Raw genomic sequence first — 21,043 nt, 5'->3', positions numbered from 1 at the left:
GAAAATTAGCTCCATCCCAGAGCAAGTACAGGCAATCAACATGAATCCAGAATTTCTCAGACATATGACAAGAGTAGTAAAGCTTACTGTGAGTCAGTGCATGGAAGTACAAACTGCCACTAAGATGTTAGAGAAATGCAAAGTGATACAAACACTACTTTAGTGATAATGGTGACAGAGGTGAGAAGAAAAACCCAAATTTATGTCTCAGAATACTGTAAAAACACAGCTGTGAAAGCAAAGATTTTTTAATTAATGTCAGTTCAGATGGCAGTATATGGTTATGGAATAATAAATAAACTACCTCAATATATTTTCTCACTACATGCATGCTTTTCATTACTAAGTTTGTATTTACCAGAAATGGCAACAATTTGCTCCACTTGCCATCCAAAGCACACAAGTTTAATCATTAGCAGTGATTTTCAATGGGATTTTGTGGGATTTAGCAGCAAATTGCCTCCTTTTTTTCCTGAAGAGAAACTCATGGATTTGCATCTTAACAGGATGGAGGTTTACACCCAAAACTTCATGCTTGCGGCATAAACCACTCTGCTGTTGAAAAAAAAATGGAGAAAAATCACGCATACATAAAATAGGCACAGATAAATGTTTCGACTATTAAAATGTGATAAGTTTGCATGATGTATTTTTTCTCATGTGTTTGTATTGCTATAGCTTATGCCTAGACATTTACTGATATCAAAGCCAAGTTAACAGAGGAGTAAACTGATAGCTGAAGGAGATCAGTTCTTGATTTTAGCTGTGTGTTTCAGGGAATGCACAAAGAAATACAAGGTAATATTTGAGCATTTTCGTTAACTGCAGAAAGAACGAGTTTGAAAGAGATGAACCTACAGTTCCCAAACATACAAAGACGACCGGGCAACTAACCTAGGGAACCGTCGATAGGGTCACTTGAGTAATTATTACATTAGTTGCTTGACTGGTACATATATTCTGTTAAATATATTTCTACCTTATCAAATGGGCTTCAGTCTGGTTTCTGCAGCTGAAAGGGTCTTACCTAAACTACATGGAAGTAATTGCTTGTCGCACATTTCCCTTCTAGGTTCACACCATCAGGCTGTCTCATCACAAGAACTACAAAGGAAGATTACAGGCCACTAACTCGCATCTACTGGTTTGCATGGGCAACACATTCCAGGAGTAGAGTCATAGAATCATAGAATAGTTAGGGTTGGAAAGGACCTTAAGATCATCTAGTTCCAACCCCCCTGCCATGGGCTTGCACTAAACCATGTTGCCCAAGGCTCTGTCCAACCTGGCCTTGAACATTGCCAGGGATGGGGCATTCACAACTTCCTTGGGCAGCCCATTCCAGTGCTTCACCACTCTCACTGTAAAGAACTTCTTCCTTATATCTAATCTAAACTTCCCCTGTTTTAGTTTGAAGCCATTACCCCTTGTCCTTGCAGCCTTCTCTTCTCCAGGCTGAACAGCCCCAACTCTCTCAGCCTGTCTTCATACGGGAGGTGCTTCAGCCCTCTTACCATCCTCGTGGCCCTCCTCTGGACTCGCTCCAACAGCTCCATGTCCTTTTTATGTTAAGGATACCAGAACTGAACACAATACTCTAAGTGAGGTCTCACGAGAGCAGAGGAGAGGGGCAGGATCACCTCCTTTGACCTGCTGGTCACGCTTCTTTTGATGCAGCCCAGGATACGGTTGGCTTTCTGGGCTGCAAGCGCACACTGCTGGCTCATGTTAAGCTTCTCATCAACCAAAACCCCCAAGTCCTTCTCTGCAGGGCTGCTCTGAATCTCTTCTCTGCGCTACCTGTAGCTGTACCCGGGATTGCCCCGAACCCAGGTGTAGGACCTTGCACTTGGCTTGGTTAAACTTCATAAGGTTGGCATCGGCCCACGCCACAAGCATGTCAAGGTCCCTCTGGATGGCATCCCTTCCCTCCAGCGTATCAACCGAACCACACAGCTTGGTGTCATCAGCAAACTTGCTGAGGGCGCACTCAATCCCACTGTCCATGTCGCCGACAAAGATGTTGAACAGGACCGGTCCCAACACTGATCCCTGAGGGACACCACTTGTTACTGTTTTGCAACTGGACATTGAGCCATTTACCACAACTCTTTGCGTGCGGCCATCGAGCCAGTTCATCCACTGAGTGGTTCATCCACCAAATTAATGTCTCTCCAATTTAGAGACAAGGATGTCATTCGGGACAGCGTCAAATGCTTCCCACAAGTCCAGGTAGATGACGTCAACTGCTCTGCCCCTGTCCATCAGTTCCGTGGCTCCATCATAGAAGACCATCAAATTGGTCAGGCAGGATTTCCCCTTAGTGAAGCCATGTTGGCTGTCACCAACCACCTCGTTGTTTTTCATGTGCCTTAGCATGCTTTCCAGGAGAATTTGCTCCTTGATCCTGCCAGGCACAGAGTTGAGACTGACTGGTCTGTAGTTCCCTGAGTCTTCCACCTTCCCGTTCTTGAAAATGGGGGTTATATTACCCTTCTTCCAGTCATCGGGAACTTCACCTGACTGCCAGGATTTTTCAAATTTGATGGACAGTGGTTTAGCAACTTCATTCGCCAGCTCCTTCAGGACCCGTGGATGGATTTCATCAGGTCCCGTGGACTTGTGCACGTTCAGGTTCTTAAGATGGTCTCGAACCAGATCCTCTCCTACAGTGGGGCTAAGGTCTTCATTCTCACAATCCCTGCATCATCTGCCTTCCAAGACTTGGGTGGCGTGGTCAGAGCATTTGGTAGTGGAGACTGAGGCAAAGAAGTCATTAAGAACCTCAGCCTTCTCCAAATCCATGGTAGCCAGTTCTCCCGATAGCTTCCAGAGAGGGCCCACGTTGTCCCTAGTCTGTCCTTTATTTGCTACATACCTATAGAAGCCTTTCCTGTTATCTTTCACATCCCTTGCCAGATTTAATTCTAACTGGGCCTTAGCTTTCCTAACCTGGTCCCTAGCTTCCTGGCCAATGTTCCTGTATTCTTCCCAGGCTTCCTGTCCTCGCTTCCACCTTCTATAAGCTTCTTTTTTCCCTCTAAGTTTCCTCAGCAGCTCCTTAGCCATCCATGGAGGTCTCCTGGCCCTCCTGCCGCACTTCCTTCTAGTCGGGATGCAACACTCCTGAGCATGTAGCAGGTGATTTTTGAATATCAACCAGCCGTCTTGGGCCTCCCTCCCAAGCCCTAGCTCTTCTCTGTACTGTTTATAGAGAGAGCGCAGTGGCCAGTATTCAAGACTTAGACATAATTCTGCCTTGACAAAGAGACTGAAAGGTTGGTCACTGAAAGTGACCGACAGTTGTGGACTGCATGTGAATTTTACGTATGAAGCCTTTTCCTTTTTTCTTTTTCTTTTGAGGAAAATGTGCCCATAATGCATTTTCAGTCCAAGCAGATATTCTGCCATCAAGCTTCTCTACAGAAGATCCCAGAGTACCATTATGCAATGAATGATTACAACCTATCCTCTGAAGCTTCGGGAGGCTGCTTGGAAACAACATAATGTTCAGTCAGTGTCTGGAAGGAACTCAAAGTGCTTAGATGACAGATGTTTGGGATGCAAGCACTGAAGAGCACTGCTGCATTAAGTCACTTCACCACAGGTTCTTTACGCTTTAAGCTTTGTAGGAAGGGACTGATACCAAACACATTCTCTAAGGGCTCATGAAAGTTATCTGCTAACTGCTCAAGCCTTACTTCTCACTTATCATCAACCAGACTTGCTCAAATTTTCCAAAAAGGGTAGCAGAGTCACACAGAGGAATTTCTGAAATGTCATCTTCACAGTTGATGCCATCTGTTGAGCTCCATTGCTTACACACAAAGGAAATTATTATACACATGTTTGTATAACATGTGGAGCAAACCTATACTTACAATTCTCAAAAGTATACACATTATGAATTGCATCAACTTCCAAGATGTCGGTATGAAGGCATAGCTCCATCAAACACTACAGATCCTGTGTAGCAGACTGCCTGAACGTGCTCTCCCTCCCATAATGCTGTGTGCTGCCACTTTCAAGACAACAATCAGCTTTTAAAAGTCATGTTCCAGAATGGACCATGAATAATAGGCAAATAAAGGTGAAGTACCTGACAAGCTACCTGAAAAGGTGTTATGTACATACACACAACCACATTTCCAGGTAAGTCAAACAACTGGAAACATCGAAAACTATTGGATAAAAAGGCTTGAATATGCTTAGCAGAAGATAAGTCATCCTAAATGTCTGTAACTGCTCTGAATTTGCACAGTGAATAGGAGGAAGAGACAAATGGTTAATGTTACTACGAGAAGCAGGGCTGTCAAATAATGAAAGCATCAAAGACACACTGAAAATTTTCCCCCAGGACATTCTCACATCAGCCCACACATCAAGATAAGGTGTCAAGGATATGTCTTGCCAACAAAAATGGGCTGTAGCTGTTGCCAGGATCCTGTTGGAATATGCAGGAGCTGTTGACTAATTAAGTGGCAACTTTAACCACAAACTGAAGATCTTAATAGCTGGGTCAGCCTGTCAGCTATGGAAAAATAAGTGCCCTCACAGTTAAAAGACAAAAAGCTATCTTGTAGTTTTGCCAATATATTCAAAGAGAAATGATCACCTGCAAATTCATGAAAGCAACTTGCATACAAGTTCAAAACAGTGCCATCCCTCCAAAATGTTCTTCAAAATAAGGTAATAATATCTAGAGAAACAGAAACGTATCTTTGCACATCATCAAAGCATATCTTTGCATATTGCCAGAACATCTTTGTTCTGACAAAATTAGTGGCTTTTTCTATGGGGTGTATGTGTCAAGGTTTTGGCAGTGAGGAGGGTGCAGAGATGACCTGTGTGAGGGGAAGCTGGGATTGCCCAGTGCCAGGAACAGCCAGTTCCAGCTGGCTCCGACAGACCCACCACAGGGCAGAGCTGAGCCTAGCAGCCAAGATGGTGATGCCTCTGTGAAAATGCCACAAAGGCAGAGGAGGCATGGAGAAAAAAAGAGAGAGGGAAACAGAAGTGTGAACATTAAGGTCAATATCTGCTCCATGTTGTCGGAGAAAATATTCCCCTGCAGCCAATGGAGAGGGCAAAACCAAAAGTTCTAAGAGTGAAGAAGAGTTTTCAGCTCTATGGAATAATTGGCAGCACTGATGTAAAAGTCCCCCAAGGCACCATTCAGAACAGATTCATCAGTTTCAGATATTTTATCGGTGAGTTCTTAGTGGTGAACGAAGCCCAAGCAGTTCACTAGTGAAACCTAAGGAATATAACAGAATACGCTTTTCTTCTAGCAGTCGGTCTCCTAACATGCCATTTTCCTGTGAGACACTTGCCTTTACACTCCTCTGACGCAGCCATGGAAGTAAAGGAAAAGGACAGAGGAATACACATAGGTACTCAGTATTCCTGAAGGTTTGGCAGTTGTAGTTCGTTCATTTTACGGATGACAGTAAGAGGGTAACAGTTGCCAAATTGCCTGGTCAGGCTCCAGCAAGGCCTCACAGATAGAAAATAATCTGCATGGGCTAATATAGAAGAAAACTTTCATTATGCTGTGTCTGTTGTTACTCTTTGAATGCTGAATAGAAGTTTCCAGGATCAAATAGCACACTGGATTAGCAGAAGAGGGCAGGCTTAACCTGGGAACTTCCGAAGCCCAAGAACAATGCCTCTCAAGGCATGCATGCCCATGAGAAGACATGTATCCATCTCTTTGCCGGCCACAGTGCCATATTATGACAATGCACAGAAGATACCCTGAAGGGGAGTTCTAACTTGTGGATCCAGAGCAAAAGAGTTCAAGAGTGAATTACCAAGGAAAGGTACAAAAGAAAGAGGAGGGACAGAGTTACCAGCAGCCCTGTGAAGGACTGATGAGCAAAGCCCTGTGAGGGTTTACAAGTAAGAGGCCTGGGGGAACTTGACAGGAAGGGATGACAAAAACAAAAGAACAGTCCTAGTTATTTCAGCTTTTCCTCATATGAGAGATGCTCCAGTCTCTTAATCATCTTTGTGGCCCTCTGCTGGAGATGCTCCAGTAAATCCATATCTTTCTTGTACTGGGGTCAGATTAATTCAGATGTGGCTTCACCAGTACTGAGTAAAGAGGATGAATCCCCTCACTTGCCCTGCTGGAAATGCTCTTCCTAATTCAGCTGCAGGATACTGTTGGCCTTCCTGCATCACTGGCTCAGTGATGTCAGTTTGTTCTCCACCAGAACTCCAAGGTCCTCCTATGCCAAGCTGTTCCCCAGCCACTTGGCCCATCATATATTTGTGCATGCAGTTCTTCCTCCTCAGGTGCAGGACTTCTTTGCAACTCTCCTTGTTGAATTTCATGAGATTCCTCTGGATGGCAGCATGACCCTCTGCAGAAATAGCCAATCCTCCCAGTTTTGTATCATCTGCGAACTTGCTGAGGGTGCACTCTCTTCTATCATCCATCAGTAATGAAGACGTTGAACAGTACTGGACCCACTACGAATCCTGGTGTACACTATTAGCTACTGGCCTCCAACTAGACTTTGGGTCACTGATCACAACGCTCCAGGCCTGGTCATTCAGCTAATTTTTAATCCACCTCACTGGGGACTTACCAATACCTGGACTTTGTCAGTTTGTCCATGATGATGTCAGGGGAGACAGCGTCAAGGACTTTGCTGAAGTCGAGGTAGACAACATCCACTGTTCTCCCTTGTCCTCCAAGCTAGTCACCTAAATGCAGAAGGTTATGAGGCTGGTCAAGTATGATTTCCCTTTGTAAATCCATGTTGATGACTCTCAGAGACCTTCTAGTCCTCCATGTGTTTGGGAATGGTTTCCAGGAGGATTTTTGCATCATGTTCCCAGGGACTAAGGTGAAGTTGTCCAACCTATAGTTTCCCAGATCTTCCTTCTTGCCCTTTTCAAAGATAGTGATATTTCCTCTCTTCTTCAGGAACCTCTCCTAATTGCCATGACATTCAAAGATAGTGACCTCACGGTGGCATCAGACAGCTTCTTCAGGACTTCTGGTGCAACCAGTCAGGTCTCATGGACTTTACGTATGACCTATGCTCCCTAACTTGGTTCTTCTCCACTAATGTAAGTATTCCTTGCTCCAGGCTTTCCCTCTGGTCTTAGGGGCCTGATTGCTGGAGGCTGGTTTTATAGGTAACGACCAAAGCAATGAAGGCATCAAGCATCTTGGCCTTCTCTATGCCATTTGTAACCAGTTCCTCTCCCCCATTCTGCACTGGACTTACTGTTTCCTAGTGGATGAACAAGTGAATGCCCACAATGGACCTGTCTTGCCAGATAAGATTTGAATCAGTGGTGTCAGTACAAAAAAATGTAATGTGTCTCAGGAAATGGGGTACAAACCCACAGTTGGCACAAAGCTGAAAGGTAGTCAATGTGGAGTTCCTAAACTCCAAAAGGCAAAGTCAATTTCTATTTTACATGCTGGTTAAGAGAAGAAAAAGAGCTTGAGCAGCCCCTGTAGAGGTACTGCAGAAGAAAAATTCTGGTGTCACACAGGAATACACATGTACTTTCTTTTAAATAAATATGTATTTCTACAGTGGCATATCAATTCATCTGAGTGCATCCACCAGTTGCCTTTAGAAATTGAATGATATCATACTATTTTCCTTTTAATTTATCTTTTATTTCCAAACCCCTTATTTCCATTTACAGGAAATACTAGTTAAAAAAAGAAAATGTTTCTTCCATACTAAACAGAAATCTGAACTCAAATCTCTTATTAAATTATCAAAATACAGAGTTTGCTTATATCCCCTTCCCCCATCTGTTTTTTTAAAAATTATCTCAAGAGAACATGACAGAGAAAGTTCCAATGATGCTTTTGTATCAGTCTTTTAATTTACTGAAGACGCTCTCTGGTTAGCTTCAAGCATTTAGAACACGGAAATATGAGTTCAGGCACTTTGAATCAATTAAAATACTTTTGAGAAAAATACTTCTATAAAGTCAAATTCTGAGGGGATTTCAGTGAGACAGTGGCAATCATCATCATTCAGGATTAGCAAGAGACTTTGCTAATTTTTTTCTTTTCCTTTTCTCCACACACTCCTTTAATTTCAGACTCAGACGATTCAGCAGTTTGATTTCCCCATGCACAGAGGGGTCTGGTTGTTTCTAACTGCATAAAAGAGCTTCTGGAGAACTTGGTTAAAGCCATGCATATCAAGACTCTCAAACAAATAAGAAACAGGAATAATCTATTTGGCTCAGCATCCTGATTCTGCCCAGAGTTCTGGAGCGCAAACCCATCATTTTTAATGTTCTGATTCAGTGTGGCTGCTCCTAGTGATGGCCTGCTCCACAGATGGCCCAGGGCTGTGAACTTCTTAAAGTTCACTGGCTTCTTTTCTACAGAATATTTTAATTACAATATCACTGGTTTGGGTGATCTATAGCTCTGTAATAAGTATAATGAACTTGGAATTCTAGCATTATCTAATGAGACTGAATTACATTTTTAATCTTGCTTGTAGTAATCAGTTTATATTGTGGATTGCTGGCATATTATATATGTGGAAAGTAAATGCATTTTTTTCATGTAGAGTTGTGATATTAGTGAGATTTTGTACTTCTGTGAAGCACAGCCATGTGAAAATATGTATACAACCTTAAATGTCTTCTTTAATTTGATGCACCAGATGACCACTGAGAAAAGATCTTGATTTCTCACCAGCAATACTTTCTGGTGAGTGTACTTAAAACGGTGAAGGATATTTTTTGCTTTCTGGTTTGAGATTATTTTGTTATGGTTTCGTTAAATCTTATGGTAAATGTTAATAATAATATACTATTAATACAACATTAACATATATTAATATTAGTATCAACAGCTAATTAATATGATATTGGTGTTTGCACTACTAATATGAATAATAATTATTATTCATAACATAATAGTATTAATAATGTAATTTTATTAATTTAATATAATTCATATAAATTTATATAAATTTATATATTGTTAATATAAAATTATAATGTATAAATATAACATATACACATATGAAATGCTAATTTCTTGAAACCAGCCCTAATGAAATTAAAAAAAGCAGTAAAAATGTTACAGAATATACCTGGAGAAAAGGCAGAAAAAAGATTGCTGCTTCTAATATACGTGTTTACAATCTATAAGAAGTCTGATATTATAAATGTCAGAAATACTTTTTTCAATATCTTCCTAATAAAATATAAAATGCAATCTCTAACTAGCAAAATTGCCGAAATCAACAGGAACTTTTCAATATAGAGTTATCGAGAAGTATTCAGGAAATAGGACTAGTAACTAAAAAGAATTAAGGGATCTTTATACTTACTTTTATGTCTTCCATTCTGTATTTTTAATATTACAAATTTTGAATTTATTAGACATACTAGAAGGATTTGACATTTTGATTAATATAGTCTAGGTTTAGATTTTACTCTAACTAGCAGAATCCAAGACTTCTGCAGTCTGTGTGAGCTGGCTTTTTTTTTTTTTAGCTTTAAGGATCACAAAGTACTACTACTGATCTGCAAGAATTCAAACTTGTTTCAAGCAGATAGGTCAATAATAAACTCTCCAAAACACTTACATATTCAGATGTAAGAAGCATTAACAAATCAATAATATGCTTATAAGCATGCTGATTAATTAAAAAAAAAACCAAACAAACAGAATGTGGCACTATACACTACAATGCTCTCCAAGCGTACCTCTAAGTTGATACTCAAATACTGCAATGTCCATGATCATCTTCTGCAGACTTTACAACACACATTGACTTGAAAGGAAGAATGCAGGCAAATAATACAATATTACATGAACATGTTTTAGATTTTCCTTGAGGATATCACTCCTCTATCTTGTTTAGCCTTAAAGACATAGTAAGACTACACCCATAGATGGTAAGGACTACTGACACACTAGTAACAAAGAATCCCAACTGGGAAGCATTGTGTACACCCAGAACTTGCAAGGAAATATCTTTTTTAAAAAATAGAAGATTTACATTTAAAATATACATGACTCAACTACGGTAGGTAAATATGTTAAAAAAAAAAAAAAAGTAATATGAACAATTTGTGTGCTTTTAAATACAAGTCTCTTTCTATCAAACCACTAAACTATTACTCCTTTTCAAAAGACAAGTAATTCCCTCTGGAAACATACCTGAATTTAAAAAAAAAAAAGCAGTGGACAAACAATAAGAATACGATAAGCATCTTGATGGTAGAAAAATAAACACTGGGATACTGTGATGCAAGTATAAGAATCATGAGAGGCACAGGCTTCATCAGCAAAAAAAGCCAATATAAAGGAAGTAGTCAAATGAATATATACAAACTAGCACAAATCCTTTTGCACTGAAATTTCATGCAGAAAGAAAAATACCATGTTACAACTATCTCATATATCACCTAACCAAGATGATGATGGTGCTTGTTAAATACTAAGGCAGGTTATAAAGGATAAGGCAGAAAACACAGTAATAGGAGAGTTAAATTATTCCCAAGCAGTCTGGTGAGAGATCATGAAAAGACATGATGTAGGGACTATATTTTTAGATGCTGAAAACAATGGTTTCTTGGAACCGTTAGAGAAACCACAGGAGAAATAACTCTTGATTTTGCATTAAGCTAGGCATAGGCTCTGTTTCAATATATAATCATCAAAAAACTCCATTTACAAACACTGACTATAATGTACTCAACTTCAGTGTTCTTCTGGGAACAAAACACACTTTAAAAATCCACCAAAATAGTTTAACTGGAACAGGACAAGCTTAGTAAGGATAAAAATAAATGGAAAAACTAATGGGTAATATGTTTGCAGGATACAGCAGAACAGTACCATAGAGTTCAGACAAGTATGTATGCTCTAGCAGAAAAAGAAATCAAGCGTGACTTTAAAAAAAAGGAGCATGAATGACAAAATAGCAGAATAAGACTACTAGTTGACATCTTTCAAGCTGAAATAAGGGTGGAGGGTATAAAGGTGAATACCTGGTAAAGCAGATCTACAACTATGCATATTCTAAAAGGTTGTGGGATATAATTTATTTTAGGCAAAGAAAAATACTCACAGAACCATAGAATTATAGAACAGCCCAGGTTGGAAGGGACCACGGAAGTTCATTCCAACGTTTCATGGGAAAGGGAGCTTAGATGTGATTATTTAGCACACAATTTTCAATTGCATATTGAATGCCTCTAGTGATGGGGACTCCAATATGTCCCTCAGGGGGTTGTTCCAGTAATCACCAAAACTTTTTAAAATATGAAAAGTAGGAAGCCTGACATTGCTCAAAACCAGTATGCAACTTTTCACTTACATCACGTTTTATACTAAAACACAGGAAAGTGACAAATACGATACCAGGTTTTTAAAAGGAATAATGAAAGGCCAAAATAGCTGAAGCAAACTAAACCCCATCAAATCTGTATTCAGAGGCAATTTCCTAAAATTTGTAATAAAGAATGTAAGTAGCAAAAAACATGAACAATGTGACATAAAGAATCAGTGTAAAATTTTGTACAAGGAAGTTATTATTTCCCCATAATTAGAATTCCTTGAACACATTAACGGTCCTAAACAAGACGGTCATCAAACAACATAGCTAATTTAATTTGCAAAAGTATTTTGACATCTTTCCCCACCAAAAGTTTTTAATAAAAATTGATAATCTTGGGAAATTCAGGAAGGTCTTCTTTTAGGTTAATAAACTGGTTAAAAGATAGAAAAGAAAAGATTTACAAATACTAGGTCAGTTTTCACATTGGTTATCTGTCACAAATATTGCCAACTGAGTCCTATGCTGTTACACACATTCACAAGTCATCTGAGAATGTATAAAGCACTGAGGTGAAAAAGTCTGTTGATCATAACAAACTGTTCAGAACAGGCAAAACAGTAGCTCCCTGCAGAAGACTGCAGAATTATCTCTTCACTCAAGAGACAGGATTCCTGATTTCAGGGAAATGATAAGTTGTATAAGAACAGAGCATGTAGACCATGATTTCTCAATCTAAAGAAGAATGAGTAGGAGTGAGTGTGACAGCAGCCAATAAAACAATGAATGACGTGTAGAAGATGTATTTTTGGTGATGTGGCAAATATCTAGTCTCTATCTGTATATTTATATAAAAACATAAATATACAAAACAGCTTGAGGAAGAATAAGTAGAGCTCTTCATTAGAATAAGCATTTGGGTGATGCAAAGACAGATCCAGAGCACACCCTAAATAGGACATCACATAGAAAATAGTCATCAGGATCTAAGGCTGTCATGTCAAGATCCAAGAAGAAATTAGACACTCTTCAGGATGTGCAATGCATTTCAAACAAACAAACACTCCGGAAAAGCCTTTCTGAATACTGTAATCACAAACCTGAGAATAGAGCAGACTTAAAAGATGTATAATATGTGTAAGAAAAGTCAAATTAAAAGGGAGTAAAAGGACAAATATTTTCATCCCTTTTTTTGAACAATACAGGTGCTGGAATTGATACAAAGAGGAACAGCTCACAGTTTCCACAATGTAGCACTGAAACCCCATAAAGATGATGGATAGAAGAGTCAACACTGTTCACTTTCATTTTCTGTATTACAGCAGAACCTCAAACTCAATTGCATAGCTACTATAAGCTAAGCACCTATATTCTCCTACACCTTGAATGAAGACTAATGCCTGGCAACTAGCTCCCACTTAGTCTGTTCTAAGCTACAGCTTAAAGTCATGGAGCAGATGATGCTTAAATAATATCAAATATGAATTATCCTTTGAACAATTGTCAAGCAGATTTATGATCTAATGAAAAAAATTATAACCAGTCTACAGGTTTCATTGTATATATTGATAAAAAAATCTAAGAACATTGAAACAATTTTTTTAAAACTTAGAGGACTCTATGAACAGATGTGGCAATTTGACTAGCAGCCAATACATCAAAATTCTGTCAAAATAAAATGGTTTTACATATCTTATTATTTTTAATAGTTAAGTATGAAAATTTCAGGTGTGTTGTGGACCAACACGAAATTTGTGGAGGTTCAGGAACTGGCCCCTCTGAGGTTTCAAACTACTCACTCTTGCTTATACCACTGTAGCAAACAGTTGCAGCCATGTAACAGTCTAGTATGCCTTGTAACCCTATGAGAGATTGGATGTCCTTTCCTTTGTTGGCTTCTCCAGGAATCTTCTCAAGCTGGACACGGTAGCCCAGGGGGCATTAACTGGATCAGGACCACTGTAATTTGCTTACATCTGATGACTACTGTAGCAGGATGTTAAAGCATCATGTAAGTACAATATTATAAATTGTTATGTGAAAATTACTGTCAGAGCCCCATTCTGCAGCTTTATCAGATAAGGTGAATGCCAGATAATCAAAATTGAATACTGTGCACAGATTGTACTAAATTCTCCCACTGCTTTACAATGCCTTGGCAGAGGAAATGGATCATAAACTATGTCTAACTAGACAGTTACAGAGAGATTATTGTTGCTTTGGTCTACGGAAGCACCGCAGCTGTAACAGCAAACTGCCTTCGGATCATTCCAAATGAAGGGCCTGATATTGTATTTTACATTGTCTATTTCTTCACTCAATGACATTGAATTCAGTGGATGAGTAATTGAGACAGAAAGCATGTAATTTTATACATTTGAGCAATAATTTATTAAAATGTTTAAATACTTTTATCTGCCTATGGTAATACCTGACAATTTTCTGAGACTAAATGGGCAGTTTCATAGCATCATATGATTTTAATATCACACTATCTCTTATTTGTAAGAAAAACATATGTTTTCCTATATATGCACAACATATTTTAGACCTACGTATTTAAAATGTGTGCCCCCGCAAAAAAAAGTCACCAGGTCTAAATGAGAGACTTTAGATGTAGAATGATTTCCATCTCACCTTAGTTACAATGCTAACACACTATTATCCTGAGCATATCACTCAACTATCTCTTGCCATTTCCCAATTATCTCTTGCCGTTTCCCCACCGGTAACATGGGAATACCAATGTCCGTATATATATTTCCATACTTTCCACTTAATCTTTTATCTTTATTTAGAAGATTGTTCACTTGGTACAGAAGCTTCCTTTCCTTCTGAAATTTTCCTTTTTGAATCCTTGCAAAGTTTAATTATAAAGAACTGCTTATGCTGAAAAGGAATATGAAGATATAACGACATTTCATATTCTCGATACTAAAATACTATTAAGTCTAGAAATATAAATTATTGGAGCAATTATAGTAGCAGAAATAACACTATTACTGCAATCAACTGTTGCTGTAGGTATTTGAAAACAATCTTTAATTTCTCTTTGAGTGTACCGATCTCTGCAGAGGAACAAGCTATTGTAAACAATTAATGACACTAAAGATGGCATGAAATTAATTATGCTGAAACCTGTCTTGAGTTTTCAGAAATAATACATTCTCTTTTTTTATTATTTCTGACTTAAAATGTCTTCTTTCTGTGTGCAATTTGGTTTCTATTCCCGTGTTGTTGATTTTTAGGTCTTGTAAAACAGCTACCATAAACAGCTATAAAAACACAATGTTTTAAGAAGATGACATTAATTAAATTAAAAAATTAACTGATTTTGCCATTTACCTGTTTTTTAGATGTGACAAGTCTGAATTATGCCTATCACATTCTTTAATGAAAAAACAGGATATGATTTAAAAATAAGTAATAAACAAAGCTGACAGAGAACTGAATGGGAGTTTTTTTGCTGTGCAGAGACAGCAGGATGAGAAGTCTGCCAGCCAGCTATTTATAGTCTAGCTTCCCTCCTGACTGTTCAGCTCTGCCTTCCTACACTGTCAGATGAATCCACCAAACTTTGCAAAGGACAGAGAGTCATAAAAACAATTTCTTGCTGTGCATGAAACAGTTTGCACTGCTTGAACTTGGATGACTTCGTCCAAGGTGTTTCAGCGCATGCATGTGTCAACTCATTTTCCATCGATGTCTTCAGATCCTTCAGAATCCCACAGCCAGGCAAATACTATTTCTGTCTTTGGCCTGTGGGTACATAACATCAGAAAATTGCAGATGCGTATGAAGAAGGAGTTGCAGACATGAGCTATTATGAACTGACCACAACTCCCATTCCCTTTCCCCCTGTGTTGCTTGTGGGGAGGAGATAGAGGAGCTGGGAATGAAATTGAGTCTGGAAAAAAGTCGGAAAAAAACCTGCCCTCCTTTTAGTCCACAGAGCCAGTCATGTCAACATGGAAGGTAATCATACCCATCAGGCAGTTTTCCCTTGGTATATCTATGCTGGTGGTTCCCAAGGACCTGTTTCTCCTCCATTTGTTGGTACAGTTCTCAGGAACTGAGTTGTCCCACTGGTCTGATCAGTTCATGATTACCTAGATGTTCCTCCTTGGTCTTTTTGAAGATGAACATGATACCACATTTGCCTTCATCCAGTCGCTGGGGACCTCTTCTGATTGCTCTAATCTTCCAGAGGTGATAGAGAGTGGCTTTGTGATAATCAGCCAGTGGCACATGCTTGCAGGCATCCCATCTGGATCCATGATGATATGTGTGGTTTACTTAAGTAGCCCATAATTGTAACCTGCTCTACTGTTGGTAGTGTTTCTCCCCACCAACCACAGCCACTGGGCACAGAGATCTTGGAGTTCTGAGAACTTCTGACTAGTGAAGAAATTTATTAGGTATTACGGCATGGCTTTCCTAAATGTCACTGACGTTGTTTCAAATATATCACTGCCTTGAGGGTAAAGCTGTAATGTGTTCTCCTGAAGTGCCTTTCCAAGCTGTGGCAGCAACCAGGGAAATTGGTAGAGCGATTAGGAAGGAAATTAAAATTAAGTCTGTTAATATGCTGGGTAGTGGAAACATACATAGTTAGTGTTTATCAAGCCTTCCAAACTATGACTATTATGACTTTGTTTATTGATATTTCTATTCAAAATGTGTATAATAAGCAGAATGCCAATCAGGTTCATAACAGACTCAAGACACCCCAATGAGTACATACAGAGAAACAGTAACTTCTCCTAATTATTCCTGAAAGACCCTATGGTTTCCTAATCAATCTTTAAGGAAGATTGAAACAATTCTCTCCCTTAAAGAAAGAGTAAAAGGCTACCCCTTACAGTACCCCTATACAAAATGTCATTAAAGAATAAAAGGAAAAGCTGTCAAAACAGGGAAGTAATTCCCCACTCATTTTTGGAGAGGAAAGCTTCCACTTTTTAAGACTGAAAGGCAGCAAATAGTTGTTGCACATTGCCTTACATGTTGAGGGCACTCTGACTCTAAGTAATATCAAACAATAAACATACAGACAAAAAAAAAAATATGTGGAAAAATGCATGGACACTCAAGAGCTGATCAGAAAATTGCAGTATAGGAAATCCTCAGAGGACAAAATATTTTACCCTGAGGGCTTCACAGATCATATCAAACTTCACTCACGAAGAAAGCAAGAGAAATCTAGCCTGGAAATTAATAGTGTAGCATGAACCAATTCTAGCAATACGGAACTCCTGTCTCAACAGTTTCTGTCACTGAAAGGTAGAAGTTCTTGTTAGAAACTGAAGCAGTCTAGGGTCTGAAGTCACTGTTCTCTACAACTTTGACAATATTGGAAGGTAGAGAGCCGACAGCAGAGTGAAGTACTCCAGTGAGGGAAGGAGCTCATCTAAAACAAGACGATGTATTATTAGACAGATACTACGGATATCACAAGGGTCATTATCAGACTTGACTTCAAGAGTGATAAGAGCACTTGTCAGAAGAAGCTGAGTCTCAGCTGGAGCAGAAATCTCCCTTGAAGCAAACTGCAGGATGAAGGTCAGAAACAGACCTTTTCTGTTTCTGGAATGATGAAGCTTTTACAATAGAAGCCTGACTGCCTGGGTGAAAGCTGATGAGAAAGAAACTTTCTGGAGTGGCTTCCTACTGCTGGGATTGAAAAGCCCACATAAAGAGAACTTGGACAGACAGCTCTCTGACTAAAAGCAAAAACATAGCCTTTATAGAGTGTATGTGGCTTATAACCAACAGATCTCAATAGCGAAGCCAAGGAAAATTAAACTTGCCCAAAGCTACAAAAAAGTAAAAGTTAAGCAAAATGAGACACCAAGATCAAAATGAACACAAAAATCACAAAGGAGCAAATGAAGTGAAATAAAAGGCTAAGGTAATCTCAAATGGAAAGCTTCGCAGAAAACTGGAGAAGCAACTGTGAATGCATTTTTACCTTTTTGGGAAGTTATATGCACATACATTTTCCAAGTACTGAGAGGTTAAATACCACCAGCTTGAGCACTTGCACATGTCCCACATCTATTACCTCATCTAAAAAACAAGCATGTACCATAATATTTCATCTATTAGTCCTGCATTTAGAATAATCTATTGAACTACAAGATCCGTAAAGAAAGCAAGCCCATCTTGATATGGCAATCCAACACATAGAGAGGCAAAATATTTTAGCAGTAAATTACCCTTAAAATATTATGTTTTATTGCTATTTCAACTTACCCAAGGTAAACCTATTTTCTGGATTTTATTTTGCCTTTAGCTAGTGAAGAGCTATTTACCATCTCAAATTTCCTTCTCACATACATATTATTATGTATAACCCTCAAACAAATTGTTTCTTTACTTGCTCCTAAATACTCTTCACAGATTGACCTTCTCTAAGATTTCACTGTAAATTCTTTGGGGCAATCCCCAGAATTATTTCTCTCAGCTTCTAGAAGATAAGTCATTTAAACACTGACAATATAATTTCCTTCTATCTTGTTAGTATATAACATTTCTTGAAGACACATTTCTATATTAAATAAAATTTTATGTGCAACTAATAGGATAAAATATTCCAGATGAATGGATAGTTTGCATATGAAAATTTAAATTAAGGGAAAAGTTATATAACTACAAATACTCTTTGGTATGTTTTTTAATGCCATTATGTGACATTTAGAAGTATACTTTTGGCTGAGTATTTTTTAACTCTAAAAACACTTGCTCACAATGACTTTTAAGTTGGGCTTCAACAGTACTGTCACTTCATTGTTACTGTACAATTTATCACAAGCATCAAAACCACTTCTGTGCTTCAAATGGCTGTATTTGCCTAATGATAAGATGACCTTTACTTCCCAAAGAACAGAACAGAAATGAAAAGGTTAAAACAATTGTCACAGAGTGAATCCTACCCAAAAGTACAGCTTAAAAAATGAAATCTGGACTACATATGTCCAGCTCTGACTATATGATTCTGCTTTGCACTAGGAAAACAAAAATCTCCACAGGTTAACTTTGCTACAGTTGTGGGGTGATAGCTATCCAAAGATCACTGCTCAGATAAATGAGTCCTGGATTACAACAACCCAGCACTAACAGTTTAGTTTATTGCACTATGCATGGAAAACAAATAAAGATTCGCAGATAATCATTGTGATGTAGTGGTGAACAGCTTTACATTCTGGTAACACATTTTGGACTTGAGACTAGAAGGTGAAACGATCCACGTAGCCACACTGGTTGGCTTTAGATAAAGGGAAAATCAGAGACTGACTTGGAGCTATGTAACTAGCAAAGCCACTGGCACTTTACAGCATCAATTTAATTTTAAAAATTTATACATAGTTATAGCATTAGCCCCTTGGGCACAGAGTGGGACTCCATACTCAGACATCTGACAAGATGTAGAAGCCTGAGCCACCTGGGAACTGCTTTGCACAGGGGTCACACTGCCAGGAGCTGGACTGAGTGTCCCTTGGGTGTACAGTGCCAGTCTCAAATGAATTACAGGGGCTGGGATTTTGATGTATGTAAGTGTGAAGTGTTTGAGTGTTATAGACTAGGATAGAAATTGCTACCTATACTCATCCTGCTTTGAAAAAAAATATTTAGATTGGAACTCACTTAAGTGATGTGCATCTGTTATTGTGACTATCCCAAATTCCTCCATAACAACAATTCAGTAATGAACCACTTCTCTCCAACCCTTTGCATGACACTGTGTGTACTCTTCTTCCCTAGTATTATGCTAGCCCTATTGCACATTACTTCTCACCCCTGCATACGCCATTACCCTAGCTGCAAGCAGGGCCCCACAAATTCAAGTTCTTTTACCGTACCTCTCACTGATTAGTGTAGTTCTGCAGGTTAACTTGCTTGGTCTATTTTTACACACACTTGTCTTTGCTAGCACAGGATGCAAGCAAAGAGCCTCTTTCATTACAGAACCCAGTGCAGTTACACTTTTTATATTTTTATACAACTAAGACCCGAGGTAACAGGTACAGCTTCTAAATTTGATCATATTTGCTCCTGAACTCTGCTTACTCAAGGCAAACAAGATTGCACATAACAACTTCAGGTCAGAATGCTGTTTCGGTTCGGTTCACTTACCAAAGTCCTATACGCACCAGCAAAACTCTGCAAGGGACCATACTCATCTGTTAGATGTAATCCTCAAAAAGCCACAGCCACAGTAATTTTAAATTTTTGCATAGTTTAAACCTCTTCAGTTATAGGCTATTCAATACACCACTCCCAGAACTAAAACACTTTAAATAAAGATAAATAATAAGAAAAAAATCACCTGTTTTATTGCATAATGATGAGGCAAACCACCAACAAATATGGATCCCGTTTCAAGCCAGTATGAACTGGACCAGAAATTTCTAGGTGTACTTATCTTTGCAGATATCCTCAGGATTGACATTTCCGCTTCACATGGTACTATGCCTTGCCTGCATAAATTTAGAAATAGACACATTTTACCACCATAAATAGTTTACATTACTGTCTATCTGACAAATTAATTGGGCTGTTACTAAACCAATGAGGAAAGAAATTCAAGTAAATAGCTGATTTTATATTAAAGACTATAAACTTAAAAGAAGCTATTTAACAAGCTGTAAGTTGGTATGTCTTTGGGGTTTGAATGTCTATTAAAATGAAGTCATATTGTAAATCTGAGCATTGTAATTACTAAAAGAGCCAAAGCACATAACAATGTCTGAATAAAAACGTTAGGCAATTTTTAACAATAACAAGAAGGCTTTGTAATTCGGAAAAAAAAAGAAAAAAGACATCTATTGACCTCAAATATTTGACATATCCTTCTTTTTCATCACTGAAAAAGATAACCCAGAAAAGAAATTTAAAATAAACTGCATTTTAGAAAGTGCAGATGTACTATACTCTGTAATACATATTTTCAAAAGTATCATTCCTAAAACTGAAGGCAGTAGTACTAAGCCCTGAAATTAATACATACGTTCCCTTTTCCCTCCCCCTATGCACGCACCCTCTTAACAGCATCGCTCTTAACAGCATCATAAATTGTTAACAATAAACAGAAAGTGCAATGTAAACAATTTGGATTTCTTAATTTTTTTTAATGATGCAAAGCTCATTTACATACTGATAACCAATGGACAGCAAGCACTTTGTCTTCATGAAAAAAAGCACAGTGAAGAAATACCTGAACTGAACAAGAGTCTCTCATAGGAATTTCTTTCAGCCTATCCTTCTTTCTGCACACAAAACAAATCTGAGTTCAATCAGCTGTACGTTTAAAAATATTCAAGTGCCTCTTAGTATAGGTGACACAAAAAAACCCCAAACCCAACTATGTGAAAATAGCATATATATATTAAAAAAAAAAACCAAACCAAACAAGCAAAAAACCCCCAAGAAAAATCCAAAACTATAAAAGCAACAGTCTGTAATTTAGCTAGGATGCTGTAAGTAAAGTATGAATGCAGTTTACCTTTTGTAATGCAAACTTAGGTTCTGAAACATCTTAGTTATAAAAAGAGCATAGAAAGTTTTCTTCACTACCTTCTGTCGCATAATGAAATATAAAGGATTTCTCACATACTATTTGATAAGATGTTTTATCATTTTTTAATTGAGAGTATGGAGACTTAACATTAGCAACATCTGCAAACAGTTCTCTGTGTTTGTTTTCCATACAATTCTGTTAGCGGATACTTTCAGAAAAATATGCAAAC

The 21,043-nt window shown here is 38.3% G+C and overlaps 1 protein-coding gene across 1 annotated transcript in view; it reads right to left on the bottom strand.

Annotated features, from left to right (window-relative positions):
* Positions 1-21,043, bottom strand: part of EYS (eyes shut homolog) — a 797,046-nt gene that overhangs the window by 242,613 nt on the left and 533,390 nt on the right. The window contains exon 33 of the mRNA XM_030490420.1: positions 19,624-19,774. Within this exon, the coding sequence (XP_030346280.1) occupies positions 19,624-19,774 (151 nt within the window). The remainder of the gene's footprint in view (positions 1-19,623; positions 19,775-21,043) is intronic.

This window comes from Strigops habroptila, chromosome 6 (genome assembly GCF_004027225.2).
Source record: "Strigops habroptila isolate Jane chromosome 6, bStrHab1.2.pri, whole genome shotgun sequence".
Taxonomy (NCBI): domain Eukaryota; kingdom Metazoa; phylum Chordata; class Aves; order Psittaciformes; family Psittacidae; genus Strigops; species Strigops habroptila.
The sequence above is the reverse complement of the archived record's forward strand: the minus strand, read 5'-3'. Positions and strand labels throughout refer to the sequence as shown.